At 42.4% G+C, this 14,710-nt stretch overlaps 1 protein-coding gene across 3 annotated transcripts; it reads left to right on the forward strand.

The window, feature by feature from the left end:
• The first annotated feature begins 1,071 nt into the window (after window positions 1–1,071).
• Window positions 1,072–9,353, forward strand: klhl15 (kelch-like family member 15). Of its 3 annotated transcripts, XM_044020568.1 has the most exons (10): window positions 1,256–1,327; window positions 2,851–2,938; window positions 3,785–3,893; window positions 4,433–4,571; window positions 5,138–5,326; window positions 5,428–5,652; window positions 6,143–6,304; window positions 6,381–6,590; window positions 6,717–6,907; window positions 7,942–9,353. In XM_044020568.1, exons 3-10 carry the CDS (start codon window positions 3,874–3,876, stop codon window positions 8,702–8,704), a joined length of 1,899 nt encoding a protein of 632 aa, XP_043876503.1. In that variant the 5' UTR covers window positions 1,256–1,327; window positions 2,851–2,938; window positions 3,785–3,873; the 3' UTR covers window positions 8,705–9,353. The 3 variants fall into 3 exon arrangements, with proteins under 3 accessions (XP_043876417.1, XP_043876503.1, XP_043876588.1); XM_044020482.1 differs by lacking the exon at window positions 3,785–3,893 and having other exon boundaries at window positions 1,072–1,327; XM_044020653.1 differs by lacking the exons at window positions 1,256–1,327; window positions 2,851–2,938; window positions 3,785–3,893 and adding an exon at window positions 4,275–4,290.
• Window positions 9,354–14,710: the final 5,357 nt, after the last annotated feature.

The following is a 14,710-nucleotide window of genomic DNA, read 5'->3' on the forward strand; positions in this document are numbered from 1 at the left end:
TCTAAGTACAAAAATATAAAAATGTATTCATTTACAGAGGTTGCACAGAAAATGTAATATTGAATAATGTGATTTCTTTGATTGTCCCACCTCACATTAGAACTCTTTTGTAGTCCTCTTATGTGGTTTGTGGTTCTATGAGGATCTCTGAGCTCCCTCTTCCTACTTTACTTTGATGTGGAATTATGGACATTATCCAAGGGCAAAATCCATGTATTTAGAATGCTTAAAGAACACACAGTGGCAGTTATGGGCCGTAAAAGTGCCTCAATAAGCTAACAAACTAAGCTAACTTCCAGAAAAGTTGATAGGAAAACTGAAGGACAAGCTAATGGACAGCATACACAGTCAATATGGTGAGAAACAGAGAATGGAAATGACATCCACTTCATTACATGGATGGATCGATGTAGAGCTGCAACTAATGATTATTTTCATAATCGATTAATCTGATGATTATTTTCATGATTAATCGAGTTTGGTCCATAAAATGTCAGAAAATGCTGAAGAATGTTGATCAGAGTTTGTCAAACCTGGAAATGGTGATGTTCTTAAATGTCTTGTTTTTGTCCACAAACCAAAATGATTAAGTTTTTAAGGATTTCTTTGTCATATGGCGCAAAGAAACCAGACAATATTTACATTTAAGAAGCTGAAACAATCAGAAATCTTGTTGTAATCATGAAAAAAGCTTTAAACTGATTAATCAATTATCAAAATAGTTGATGATTAATTTAGTAATGGATTAATAGAGCAATTGTTTCCGCTCTAGGTGGATGTACGATATTGATCCCAGACTGTGAAATTGTTACGTTACAGCAGTTACAGACACCAGACCACATCAGACTAAAAATAATACTATCAAACACAAAATATATTATACACAAATATTGCACACAAATATATACACATATTACTTAATTACGAATAATGTGATTAGATTTCTTTGATTTATTGTCCCTTCACCCCCAAAAGAGCTGTTCGCGGAGTAGTAAACGGAACAGAGTAAGGCATTTGTTGAAGAGACGATCTTTTCTCCACACTGCACAACGCCCTTCAGTTCCGCTCAGAGGGGAAGTGACGCCAGCGGAGAAAATGGCGTCCGCGGAGCCTGTATGCTACTGCCACTGCTGCTGTGGCTGGTTAGCGGTGTGATTCGTAGCCCGAATGCGGGGCGGTCTCTCCGTCTGGCAGGTGGACGACAGTGGTGTGGCAGTGCACCGCTGCTGCACGCTTTCCTGATTCCGGTATCGAACCCGAAACTTCATGTCCGAAGGCGCCAGAGCTGCCTGGTCGAAGAGGGGTTGTGGGGATTCGCACCGCCGAGGTGAGATGGCTGTACGCGGCTGCTAGGCTAACGCTGCTCCTCGGGTGTAGCAGTGTCGGGTCCCTCGCTGCTCCCGTGAACCACAGCCGGGATTCGTGATGTCAGTTGACGCGAGCGGTTCAGCAGCTTTACCGCAAAACACACGCTTTCACTCGCATATTTGCCCCGAACGCGACAAACGTTCGCTAACGGCTAATCCTCGGCTCAGTGAAGGTTGTCATGTGTAGCATTAGCCTTTGTTTTGGGACATAAATCTTAGCATGTTAGCCGCTAGATAAGATAATACTTTACTCCTCCTACATTTTGGGACATGCATAGTGTTTTTTATCTTAAATGCATAATAAACCCCAAGAATACAAAGAAATACAGGTAAACAGAAAATCAGCATTACCTTTTACTGATAGATACTTTTGATGGTAACTGATTTGTTATGACAGTAAGTCATTTTGAAACTGCTATGAAACAGCAATTATTCATGGAACTGGAAACATGCTGCTAAACCTTCAGTTGTTAATGATTTTGAAAACACACAGAAACTGGAGACACAACTTTCAGTCGCGCTACATACACACACAACATGGGTATAGTGTGTACAGTATAAACCAGTGGTTCCCAAACCCTGGGTCAGGACCCATAAATGGATCACATATTTCTGTTTATGTATATGTTTTTACAGAAAATGTGTGAAATCAAGTTTACTGATTCAAAATCAACACATACATGACTGAATGAGTCATTACATGATTCACATTTTCTCTCATGTCACAATTGTTGTTGTTGTGATTTACACTACAGTGGATTAACACGTGTTTGACTACTGATCAGTTTATTTACTCGAGTTGATGTCGCTAAGCGATGCTCTTTATGCCATTGCCGTTTTTAGCATCATCTGCCCAGGCTTTACGACTAACCACTGCAACGTAATGGCACAGAAATGCACACAGACAATAAATCTCGGATTTACAAGGCACTTAGCTCAAACTATTGGCCTTCAGTGAGTAATAGTGATTCCGTAAATGAATTGAGCTGCAGGCGTTAGCCTCTGGACGCACATGTTGTCGATCTGTTTCTCTTCTTTTCTCACAATCTCCAGAAACGAAGCTCAAATCAAAACTACTGGAGGAATGACTAAAAGAGTTGTTTCACGTTGAGTTCTATTGAATTAGAAATCTGAAATTGTTTTTTTTCACCTCAAGATTAATTTGTCCCATTGCTGACACAATTAGAGGCGCGTGTGATGTTGTAGGCTGTTATGAAGGAAACGATAAAGCACAAATATCACTGTGTTTTATCAATGTTTTTGCCTTATGTGGCTGTTGATATACATGACATTGGTCACAAGTTACAAGAGAGGCAGAAAACAACACGAGAAACATAACATAAGTGCAAAGTGGAGGAGAAGACTCAATGTCATGGTCCATCAGTCATGAATTTGGGCAAAGTTGAATAATAATAATTGATTTTAATTGGCGTTAAACTGCTCTAAGTTGTCATCTAATGAAACTACTGTCTTCTCTCCTCAGAACCAGGGAAACATAAACACAGGAAATGCGAGCGGCCTCTTAGCACTCAGCCGTCAAAGCCTGTGATTGTTGGCCCGGGCTCCAAAAGGTACGAACCCCACTCATTTCAGATCGGATTAGAACTTTTTCAGCGTTGCCTCCTCTTCCTTCTCACTCCCTCATCCATTCACTGGTTTAGATAAATTGTTAAAACAAGGGGTTAAATGTTAAGGGTGCAGAAGACCTCACTCATTGAACGTTTTTTTGACAATTCTACAGCCATAAAATCAGAGTAAATCCAGACGGCCTGAATATCATGACGCTCATAAGAGGGATAACCGTTTTAATATTCCGTCCCCGATGTCTCTGAATTTGATGAGAAAAGTTTAGATGTTTAACTTCCTTCTGTCCTTCGTTTCTGTTTGGTAAATGAATTAAAACATCATCTTGTTTAGCACGTTGTTTAAAATGCAAAAAAAAAATTAACTAAAAGGGTGTGAAAACTTGTGTTTGGGAACTGCTGATCTAATTGATTTGATCATTTTCTTTATAAATAAAGCTGATTGTGAGTCTGTGTGTGTGTGGAATATTGGTGATAAATAATCATTGAACTTGAAAACTCAAAAGTACTCTGAGTCAAGAAAAATAATCTACAAATGAATTGATGGGGAAAAGAGTCGTTGAGTAGATTTGCAACAATTCTTCACTTAATCAAATACAAGTCCAAATTCTTACATTTGTTATGTTTTGTTAGATTTTTGATCATAAATGACTCAAAATGTCGCCCAAAGAGACATAAAGAAATTACCTGCTGTCATTAATTGTTGCATTTGGATCTATTTTTAAACAGAATTGTGACAAATTGTAACATTGTGGACACAAACAATGTTTGTGTGTGCGTGTGTGAATATTTTGCGCTTTAATGTGGCGCTTGTGTATTGACTCTGTCGTCCAGGTGATTGACGCTCAGAAAAGGGACTTTGTTAGCTTCTGCTGGACACAAGGGGCACTGTCCTCTGATTGGCTCGGACAACCCCCTCTGACATGCCCGTGGCCAATCAGAGGTGAGTGTGCTGCGTGAGTGTGTGTTTGTGTTATTGTGATCATTGATGGCTGGTGTTCAGGTCACATCATTTGCTTGTGTTCCGTTTCTTTTTCTGTGTAAATACAAATCATTGTGAGTGTTTGAGTGTGTTCAAGGTTTTTTTTTTGAGGATTTTTCTCAAGTGTGGCTGTTTGAGGTTCTGACCTTTTGTCAAGAGCCAGCTTGGACACAAGTAAAATCTGATCCATCTATGATGTCTATAGAATATGTTCACCATGTTGTCTATGTTGATTCTGACTGAGAAAGTTTTGCTCTCCCACACCAAACCCGATAGAGAAAATCAGTGATTTTAGCTTGTGGGGACACTGGAGCTGCTGGTCTACTGCTGCCTTGTGTGGTCACTTTGTGTCACTGAGGTAAATCTGAACAATGGATTTTAAATGTCAAAGTCACAAAATAAGACATTAGAACTCAGTGATGGAGGCTACAGTGGATCAACAACTCATGTGTGCTGTGATATTAAAATCACTGAAAACTCCTCCTCCTCCATGCCTTCAGGTGTGTTATGTCGGGGGCGGATGTGGAGGTGTACCTATCCCAGGTGCATGATGGGAGCGTGTCGTCGGGCTTCCGGGCGCTGTACGAGGAGCGTCTGCTGCTGGACGTCACGCTGTTGATAGAGGAGCACCACTTCCAGGTACACAGACACTCACACAGACGGGTAGCTTCTGTGCACCAGGTCTTTGTGATCATGTTCATATACTGTTTATTGAGCTCTAAAAAAATTTAGTGAACCTGCCCACAGGGAGGTGCTGTAGAGCTGCTTTAGCCATGCTTTAGCCAGCTATGAAAAGTGGTTTTATAGCAAATGCAGTGGCCGTCCACACTGACACTGTCTTCACTGTGTCTGTTTTTATTGTTCCATTCCATTGTTGTTCATATTGTTCATGTTCTTCTTGTCCTCCTTGTTCTTCTTGTCCTTTGTCTCGGTCTTCTTGGTCTTGTTCTTCTCCTGTTATTGTTCTTGTCTTTGTTCATCTTCTCCTCCTCATTCTTTCTTTGTCTTATTGTCCTTGTTTATATTTACCGTCTCGTTCTTCTACTTCTTTTGTCCCCCTTGTTTTTATCATTCTTGTCCTTACTTGTCTTGTCCTTGTCCGTCTTCTTCGTCTTGTCCTCCTTGTTCTTATTCTACGTTACAAAGTTGTGAGAAACCTCTCTTTTATCTTAACGCGTCCGTGTGACCTGTGTGTCCACCTGCAGGCCCACAAGGCGCTCCTGGCGACCCAGAGCGACTACTTCCGGGTCATGTTCACCGCAGACATGAGGGAGAGGGACCAGGACAAGATCCACATGAAGGGGCTGACGGCCGCTGGGTTCGGCCACATCCTCCGCTTCATGTACTACGGTTCTCTGGAGCTCAGCATGCCCACGGTCCAAGAAATCCTGCAGGTAGGCACGCAGGATGCTGACACTGACTGCAATTGTGCGTCTTGACCATCGCAGCTCACAGACTGAGCATCCTGCTCTGCTCTCTCTCCATGTCCTGGCAGGCGGCCATGTATGTGCAGCTGACGGAGGTGGTGGAGTTCTGCTGCTCCTTCCTGCTGGCAAAGATCTGCCTGGAGAACTGTGCCGAGGTCATGCGCCTTCTGGAGGACTTCAGTGTGGGCGTGGAGGGCGTCCAGGAGCAGCTCGACAACTTCCTACTCGACAACTTTGTCCCGCTCATGAGCCGCCCCGACTTCCTGTCCTACCTCAGCCTTGAGAGACTGCAGGTCCGCAAATGCACAACTCGGCACAACAAGCTATAAATACACTTCTCATCGTCGTTTGACGTGTTTGACGTAAGTTAGTGCACCCAGTGCTGACGACGATGTTGTTTGGGTAAGAAATGCTACAAACACGTCTGTAGCTCTGGTGTGAGTTGAATTTTATCTGTGTTAGCGGAGTTGTTGCCATGGTTAAGTCTTTATCTTTACGATGAGAGAACAGCGTTCACGTGCCGTGGTTTTCTTCAGCCAACGCAAAATGTTTCCTCACCGGAAATTTCAGTGAAGCACTTCGAGTTCGGTTGACGTGATTCGCCCAAATAAGCAGTCGCCATGGTTATTAGGGAAGAGCTAATGTTCAGTCGTCTGCAGGACGTCACACTGGGGGGCGTGGTTAAATCCTCGGTTCCACCTCTGCTTTCAAAGGTCGAGATCAGGACGACGTAATGCTGTTAACACCATTCACAGTCTCTCCCTCCCTCTCTCTCTGACTCAGGCGTACCTGAACAGCGACGCCCTGAGTCGTTTCCCGGAGATCGAGTTGTATGAGTCTGTTCAGTCATGGCTGCGTCACGACCGGCGGCGCTGGAGGCACACGGACACCATCGTGCAGTCCATCCGCTTCTGTCTCATGACGCCCGCCAACATCTTTGAGAAGGTCAGTGAGTGCCGGGTCGTCCCTCCCTCTGTCTCTGCGAGCTGCAGTCTGTCATCCCGTCTCCTCTCGTCCTCAGGTGAAGACGTCGGAGTTTTACCGTTACTCTCGACAGCTGAGGCAGGAGGTGGACCAGGCGCTCAGCTACTTCCACGACGTAAACCAGCAACCTCTGGTGGAGACTCACTCCAACCGCATCCGCTCCGTGCGCCCGCAGACCGCCGTCTTCAGAGGAATGATCGGCCACAGTATGGTCAACAGCAAGATCCTGCTGCTGCAGCGACCAAAGGTGTGTGTCTGTGTGTGTCTGTGTGTGTCTGTGTGTGTCTGTGCGCATCTGTCTGTCTGTGCTTGTCTGTCTTCCATCCATCCACACGTCAGCTGTGGCTCAGTTCCCAGTGTCACCGTCCCTCAGGTATGGTGGGAGCTGGAGGGGCCTCAGGTGCCGCTGCGGCCCGACTGTCTGGCCATCGTCAACAACTTTGCCTTCCTGTTGGGCGGAGAAGAGCTGGGGCCTGACGGCGAGTTTCATGCGTCCTCCAAAGTCTACCGCTACGACCCGCGGCAGAACTCATGGCTGCGCATGGCCGACATGTTGGTGCCCAGGTCAGAAACAAATTTACTGTGGCTCAGAGGTTGAGCCAGTTGTCTTACAAAAGGAAGGGTGTGGGTTTAATTTCTGTCTGTGTGTGTTCTTGAGCAAAGACACTTAAGCCCATGTTGCAGCGTGTGAACGGGTGAAAGCTGTCGTGTAAAGCAGCTCATCAAGACTAGAAAAGCTCTATATCGATACAGACCATAATACCAACTCTTCTTCTTCTGACTTTATTTGGCAGTAACGAGTCACAAAGACAGAAGAAATGTGGCGGAGTAAAAGTACAAGACGCTAGAAATATAAATATCAAAGTAAAGAACAGATATGTGAGTGTTGTACTTCAGTAGAGTAGCAAAGTATTTGTTTACTTTGACTGAGAAACCATCTTAGTACAAGAAACCCACACGTGTGCGAGAAGAGAGGAAAATTGACGACAAACACTTTTCTCTCCTCACATTTTAAAGTGGCCCATGATGGAGTATAAATCCATCAGGCTCAAGTCGACGATGAAGAAGAACTCCACTTCCACTTTACGTCTTTATCTCACTGTGAGACAGACTTTTCCAACAGGAAACTGAAGTTCATAAACCACTCACTCTCCCACACCAAAACACATAGAGAAAATCAGTGATTTAACATCACACACACACAGAAGTTGTTTATCCACTGCTGCCTCCGTCACTAAGTTCAAATGTCTTATTTTGTCAATTCGAGAGTTTGAGATTGAGTTTGAGAGTTTGAAATCCTTCATTCAGATTTACCTCAGTGACACAAAGTGACCACAAGAGGCAGCAGTAGACCAGCAGCACCTGTGTCCCCGTCAGCTAAAATCACTGATTTTCTCTATGGGGTTTGGTGTGGGAGAGTGAGTGGTTTACAAACTTCAGTTTCCTGTTCTAACAGTGAGCTAGAGACGTGACATCGTAGCATCAAACTGACATAGGTTTTATGAAGTCAGTCTTTTGTTGAGTGGCTGAAGTTGGTCAGTGACGTCACGAATGTTTGATTTCTTTTGACACACGTTCGTGTCACTTGTCGTCTGCAGGTCTGAGTTTGCCGTCGGCGTCATTGGTAAGTTTATTTACGCCGTGGCGGGACGCACACGGGATGAGACCTTCTGCTCCACGGAGCGCTACGACATCACAGAGGACCGCTGGGAGTTTGTGGACCCGTACCCCGTCAACAAGTACGGACACGAGGGGACGGTGCTCAACGGTAAACTGTACATCACTGGCGGCATCACGTCCTCCTCCACGTCCAAACAGGTGTGTGTGTTTGATCCCGGGCGGGAGGCAGGAGGTGGGGGTGGAGGAGGGGGGAGCGCGGGTGGCTCGGACGCTCACAGGACCCGCGCTGGCCGCGGCCCACTGCTACCCGGCACTCACGCCAGCTGCTGGGAGAACAAATCCAAAATGAACTACGCGCGCTGCTTCCACAAGATGATCTCCCACAACGGGAAGCTGTACGTGTTCGGGGGAGTGTGCGTGATCCTGCGCGCGTCCTTCGAGTCGCAGGGCTGCCCGTCCACCGAGGTCTACGACCCCGACACGGACGAGTGGACCATCCTCGCCTCCATGCCCATCGGCCGCAGCGGCCACGGCGTGGCAGTGTTGGACCGTCAGATCATGGTGCTGGGCGGCCTTTGTTACAACGGCCACTACAGTGACTCCATCCTCACCTTCGACCCCGACGAAAACAAGTGGAAGGAGGACGAGTATCCCAGAATGCCTTGCAAACTGGACGGCCTGCAGGTGTGCAGCCTGCACTTCCCAGAGTACGTGCTGGAGCACGTGAGACGCTGCAGCTGAGGTCCGCTCACATCACGCTTCCCTTTTTATAAGAACATGAGACACTTACGCCACCTGCTGGGAGGCAGGGGTTTTACAGGTCACAGACTTTGAAAAGAAAAAAAGAAGGCAGAGACGGGCACTTACGAACAGTGTCTGCTCGTGTTAGCGGAGGAAGCGCGTCGGCGTTTTCACAATTAGCGTTTTCTCAGAAAATAACATAAAAAAAAGCGGGTGGGTAGAATAAAGGTTTACGTTGGGACTGTGGTTAGTTTCCTGTTCTACTGCTCACCTGCTGTATCTAAGCTCCAGAGTCACTGCAGAAACGCACTGGAAGCGTCAGATTCATTCATTCATTGAGGAAATCCTGCGCTCGTATGTCTCGCTCTTTACATCTGATGTTCACAGCAGCTGCGAAAGTGACTTCAGTTTTCTGATCCGCCTCCTTTTAATCTGTACAATACGTGTGTTCAAACGTGAAGAGATTACATTCTCACACACATTATTTAACTCATAATCGATGAAGACGTTTTCTGATTTTCCAGCTTCAATGTGAATATTTATGGTTTTCTTTGCTCCACAGAACAAAAAATCATTCCAGGTTTATTTAGACTTTATGGGCCAAACAACTCCGCCATTCTTGGAGACAATAATAAACCGGTGAATCAGATTTATGAGCGTGTGCAACCCTGAAACTCTGATTTAATACAGGGATGAAAATAGGATAAATGTCACTTCATTGAACACGATCATAAAAACATCAACACAACACAGTACTGTTACTTATTTGTCAGTGAACCAAACTCGTCAGAATGTACTCGCAGATTTTGACGAGTCGAAATCTAATCAAAGCTGTTATTTTAAAGTTTGAGGTGTTTATGTTCAGACTGTTATAATCTACATTAGCCTGGGTCTAAGATGTCTACAGAACATGTTCATGTCTTATCTCACTGTTACACAGGAAAAACCACTCATTCTCCCACACCAAACCCCAGAGAGAAAATCAGTTATTTTAGCTGGCGGGGACACAGGAGCTGCTGGTCTACTGCTGCCTAGTGTGGTCACTTTGTGTCACTGAAGTAAATCTGAACAAAAAAATTCAAACAGAATTTTACGAAATAACATATTTGAACTGAGTGATGGAGGCAGCAGTGGATCAACAGCTCCTGTGTGCTATGATGTTAAAATCACTGATTTTCTCTATGGGGTTTCGTTTTGGAGATTGAGAGGTTTATAAAGTGACACAAACTTTGTGTGTACAACTCTTGAGTGTTGACACGTGAGACGCAAGTGACTTTGTGCCAGTATGATGACACTAAACTGACGCCTGAAGACATTAAAAACAAATGTTATCATTTTAAAACATTTAAATTTTTTTAGCAGCTTTAATGTGTACAAAGACCAGATTCTCTCTGTGTACAAGTCATACAACCACACTTCAAAACCCCCCAAATATCCCTTTAACGACACATTTTTATTCATTTTTTTCAATACATTTTATTTTATTGAAAATTTGAATTATTTTTTCTGCATGGAAGACCTTTCCACTGCATATAATGTATGTACAATGTATATACATATATATGTGTATATACACGCCTTTTAAATGAAAGTTTACTCCAAAAAATATGGTACAAACTAGACTAACTTCAGTGAAAAAATGTTGAGGATTAGCTCCACACGACAGTTTTATTCTCGACGACTTTAATGTTGATGTATTAATGTAACTTCCTGTACATCTTTTAATCGCAGCAGTCAGTTGACGAGTGGCAGTGCTGACTGCGACACTTTCAGACAAAAACAGATACCATAAAAATAATAATATACTCGAGCGGTTCACAGCACAGTGTGAGGTGCAGTGAAACAATAGAACACTATGTACTGTAGTGTAGTTTAGAGCCCGTCTCCAAATACACATATATATGTATGTATATATATATATATATATATGTGTGTATATATATGTATGTACAGTATATAAACTCAGCAGAGTGTAGACTAATGTAACTTCAGTCTGATGCCGCCTGAAAAAAAATCACGCACTAAAGAGATAATTCAGGTTCCGCTTCCAGTGCGTTCCAGCTTCTTTTTTCCTCTATACTTTGCTCATGGTCACATGACGTATCTCTGTGCCCCTCATCATCTTCTTCCACTTCCCAGTGTGGTATGATTACGAACCTTAAAAGTTATCACGACGACAGAGATAACAGGGGAGTTCAGGGAGTTTTTTAGTGTGTGGTTGTATTGAGGTTCTGACACATACTCGGTGTGAGTGCCCCCTGCTGCTGGGATGAGCCTAAAAGGGGCGAGACACTTGTAAGACAGACTTTTCGAAGAGGAAACTGAAGTTTGTAAACCACTCACCCTCTCACACCAAACCCCATAGAGAAAATCACAGGAGCTGCTGGTCCTCTGCTGCCTCATGTGGTCACTTTGTGTCACTGAGGTCAATCTGAATGAAGGATTTTAAATGCCGATGTGAGAAAATAAGACATTTGAACTTAGTGATGGAGGCAGCAGTGGATCGTGTGTGTGTGGGTGGGTTAAAATCACTGATTTTCTCTATGGGGTTTGGTGTGGGACAGTGAGTGGTTTACAAAATTCAGTTTCCTTTTGGTTAACCTAATAAAATCTACTTCATCTTAGGTCTTATGTTCTTATTTGTCATGCTCACGTCTTTATCTCACTGTTAGACTTTTCACTCAGGAAACTAAAGTTTGTAAACCACTCACTCTCCCACTCCATAGAGAAAGTCATTGATTTTAACATCACAGCACACAGGAGTTGTTGATCCACTGCTGCCTCCATCACGAAGTTCAAATGTCTTATTTTGTCACTTCAGCAGTGAAAATCTGTTCCGATTTACCTCAGTGACACAAAGTGACCACACGAGGCAGCAGTAGACCAGTAGCTCCTGTGGCCCTGTGATCTTAAATCACTGATTTTCTCTATGGGGTTTGGTGGGGTGAGTGAGTGGTTTACAAACTTTAGCTTCATGTGTGAAAAGTCTAACAGTGAGATAAAGACCTGAACATGTTCTTATGCAATTCCTGATACCACTACACTTTGGGGGAAAAAAAAACCTATAAAAATCAAAACACACTTTTTAAAGTGTTGGGAAATGAAAAAGTCACTGGAACGTCGACGGCTGTGTCGCCTGATTTAGAATCTTAAAAAATGACCTCTGTGTTGTCTTTGCGGACGAAAACGTGGAAACGTCGACGATGAATTTTCAGCCAAATTTATCTTCAAAGTCTCAAAGATCAAATATTTTTCCTGTTTGTTTTCCTATGAACACATTTCATGTTTGTCACGTTCCAAAAATAACAACCACCACCACCAGAGGTCAGTATGATGAAGGAAAATTGACCAGCAGGTGTTTCCACATCTTCCACAAACTAAGTTTTTACGTTTTCTCTGTGTTTCCAACTCTTTTTCTTTTCTTTATTTAAATATATTTTATTAAGACATGAGCTAACTGTGAAAAGGGCTAGTGCACACACACTGCTGTTATGTTATTTATTTATGACGTGTTGCTTCTCACGTAGCTCACGTATGTTTTATTTATTTACGACCACAAAGTTTTCATTGCGACTCTTTGTTTTGTTTTTCGCAGTATGCAAATGATTTTTCACAGTGGTTCCCAAACACTGGGTTGGGACCCACAGATGGGTCATGGGAGTATTTATTTGGGCCCGCTAAACAAAGACAGAAATTTCCCGATGTCAATGTTTTGTCCAGATTTATTTGTTTTTAAAATAAAATTCTTTGGGTCACAATATTTTTTTATTTTTTTTTTGCAGCTTTAAAATGTTTGGCGAATAGTTTGGATTTATTTGTCGGCTGGTTTTCCGAGTCCCGAAGTTGTCAGTGGGTGGCGCATTTTTATCGTCCTGGTATGAAAACGCGCGCCCAAACTCCTCCGCAATGTCTTGTGTTGACGAGGTTTGTGGGGGGAGTGCGGGGGAAGGGTGCCTCGTTTCCTACGGCCAAAAATGTACAGACTCCACCCCCTAGCGTTCAACACACGGAACAACAGTTGAAATGAACGGCATGATTTAAACTGCACTAATGAAGTGTGTGAGAATTAGTGACCTCTAATGGTGACACTGCAGATTGTCACAAACTCATGACTCCTCCCACACTTTGCTGAGCGTTTAAGTGAACTGCGGTGGACCCACAGTCCAGAAAGGGTGTTGACTGATACAAACTTTGGCAACAAAATTAACGATAAAAAAATGGGACTCATAAAGGTGTTCCCGTCATCTTTTTTTTTTGAAAAACAAAATTTTATGAACTGAATCAGCTGCTGCTCATTGAACTGCATCAGCGTTACCGTGGAAACCTGGGCAATTGCACCAAAATTGGAAATAGTTTTTGATTTAACGCCATGAGCTTTTAGGAATTGCACTGGTTTGGAAAAAAAACGAGAATCTTCATCTCCACATTCCCATTTTCCCGTGAGCTCCCGTCACTGTTGAAGAAGAAACGTAACCACTCTTCCGTCTGTCCGTTAGGAAAGTAGAGGAGAGCATTTAAGAAAAGAAAAAAGACAGAAGTGAAATCAGATTAACATAATCTTCTATAATCTGATTAGAAAGTCTTTGGAAATGATTTGTAACTTTCCAGAAATAAATGTTCATATTGGTCAACTTTCACTGGATTTACTCAACTCTTTGTGTCAGAGTTTACTTTTGTTTTTTCCCCGGATTATTTATACGGTTATTTATGGTAATTGATCTGCTCTGACCAGGGTGAATATTTTGTGACGGGTAAGTGATCACCCAAATATGTGTCCATTTTATTTTGGTAAGAATCCGGCCACTGATCAGACATCATAAAAAGGATCAAATGTTCAAGAAATCCCTGTTTCTTATAAATGGGCAAAACTGTGGAAGATCTCGAAAACAACTCATCAGATTCGAACGGATTTTGGTGTGTGTGTGTGCAGGAGCAGACTCTCTACCATCAGACTAAATTTCATGTGGATATAATCCAGATTACAGATTGGGAGTGTGTGGAGCACAGTGTGAAGGAACCTGTTGAAACTGTAAAAATTAATCCGTGACAGTTTGTGCTGTGGGTAATTTCACAGTGCCTTTGTCAGCAGAGAAGACAGAGCTGGAAAAACACCTGCACTTAAGTTTAGTTTCCATTTTTTTTGTCCTGTTTTTGCACAAAAAACCCTAACCAAAAAATGTGTTTACAGTGTTTCAAAATTTCAAATTTAATATGCAACATCTGGTGTTTGCTTTTTGTTTTTCTTCATTCTAAAGTGTTAAAACAGTATTTTAACACGCAGTAAATAACTGACAGATATTGAAAGTTATTCTGGAAAAATTGACAAAAAGCCAGGTGTCGCTGGTGTGCCGGGCAGAAGAGGGAAAGACGTTCATGGTGAATGAAGAACAGGCACCAGGTAAACTTTACAGATGATGATTCTGTGACGCAGTGAAAGCTGATGATTTAAAAACATAAAAACTGTTTGGTTCACGGTTCACGTCGAGTCAGATCACTGAACGTTCAGCATCTGATGTCTTAAAATAATAATATAATCATAATAAATACAAAACTGCTTCCTCTGAATAAACCACACACATGCTCTGCATTCACCTCAAATAAATAAAAAATCAAAGCATTTCAGAATGAACTCAATAATTGTGGTAAAGAAAAAGTCTATTTTTCTGAATTAATGAGATCATTTTTTCTTTTAAAATATCTTTTTGTGAATTGAGAGTATTTTTCTGAATTCACACAAAAAATCTTTTGAATTAACAGTTTTTCCCAAACGAAGGAAAAAAAAATTCTGAATGAACAATATTATTTTTCTTTAGATAAAATCTAAATAATCAGATATTCTTTGTGAATAAATGGAAAATGGAAAATATCAAAACAAATCTGTTGTGTTTCTGAATTCACAAAAAAATTTCTTTTAAAAAATACTTGGTTTTCTGTATAAACAAGGTCATTTTTCTTTTTTATAAAATCTGCAGTTTTTCCCCGAATGAAGAATAAATTTTTTTAATT

The sequence above is a fragment of the Solea senegalensis genome, linkage group LG1 (genome assembly GCF_019176455.1).
Source record: "Solea senegalensis isolate Sse05_10M linkage group LG1, IFAPA_SoseM_1, whole genome shotgun sequence".
Taxonomy (NCBI): domain Eukaryota; kingdom Metazoa; phylum Chordata; class Actinopteri; order Pleuronectiformes; family Soleidae; genus Solea; species Solea senegalensis.

What these genes read in the sequence shown, in the direction of transcription:
- klhl15 (XM_044020482.1), top strand. Translation starts at nt 1,267, where the DNA reads ATGTCCGAAGGCGCCAGAGCTGCCTGGTCGAAGAGGGGTTGTGGGGAT. An exon ending in TGGGGATTCGCACCGCCGAG is followed by an intron (nt 1,328 to 2,850) that starts GTGAGATGGCTG and finishes TTCTCTCCTCAG; the next exon opens with AACCAGGGAAACATAAACAC. An exon ending in TGCTGCTGCAGCGACCAAAG is followed by an intron (nt 6,591 to 6,716) that starts GTGTGTGTCTGT and finishes ACCGTCCCTCAG; the next exon opens with GTATGGTGGGAGCTGGAGGG.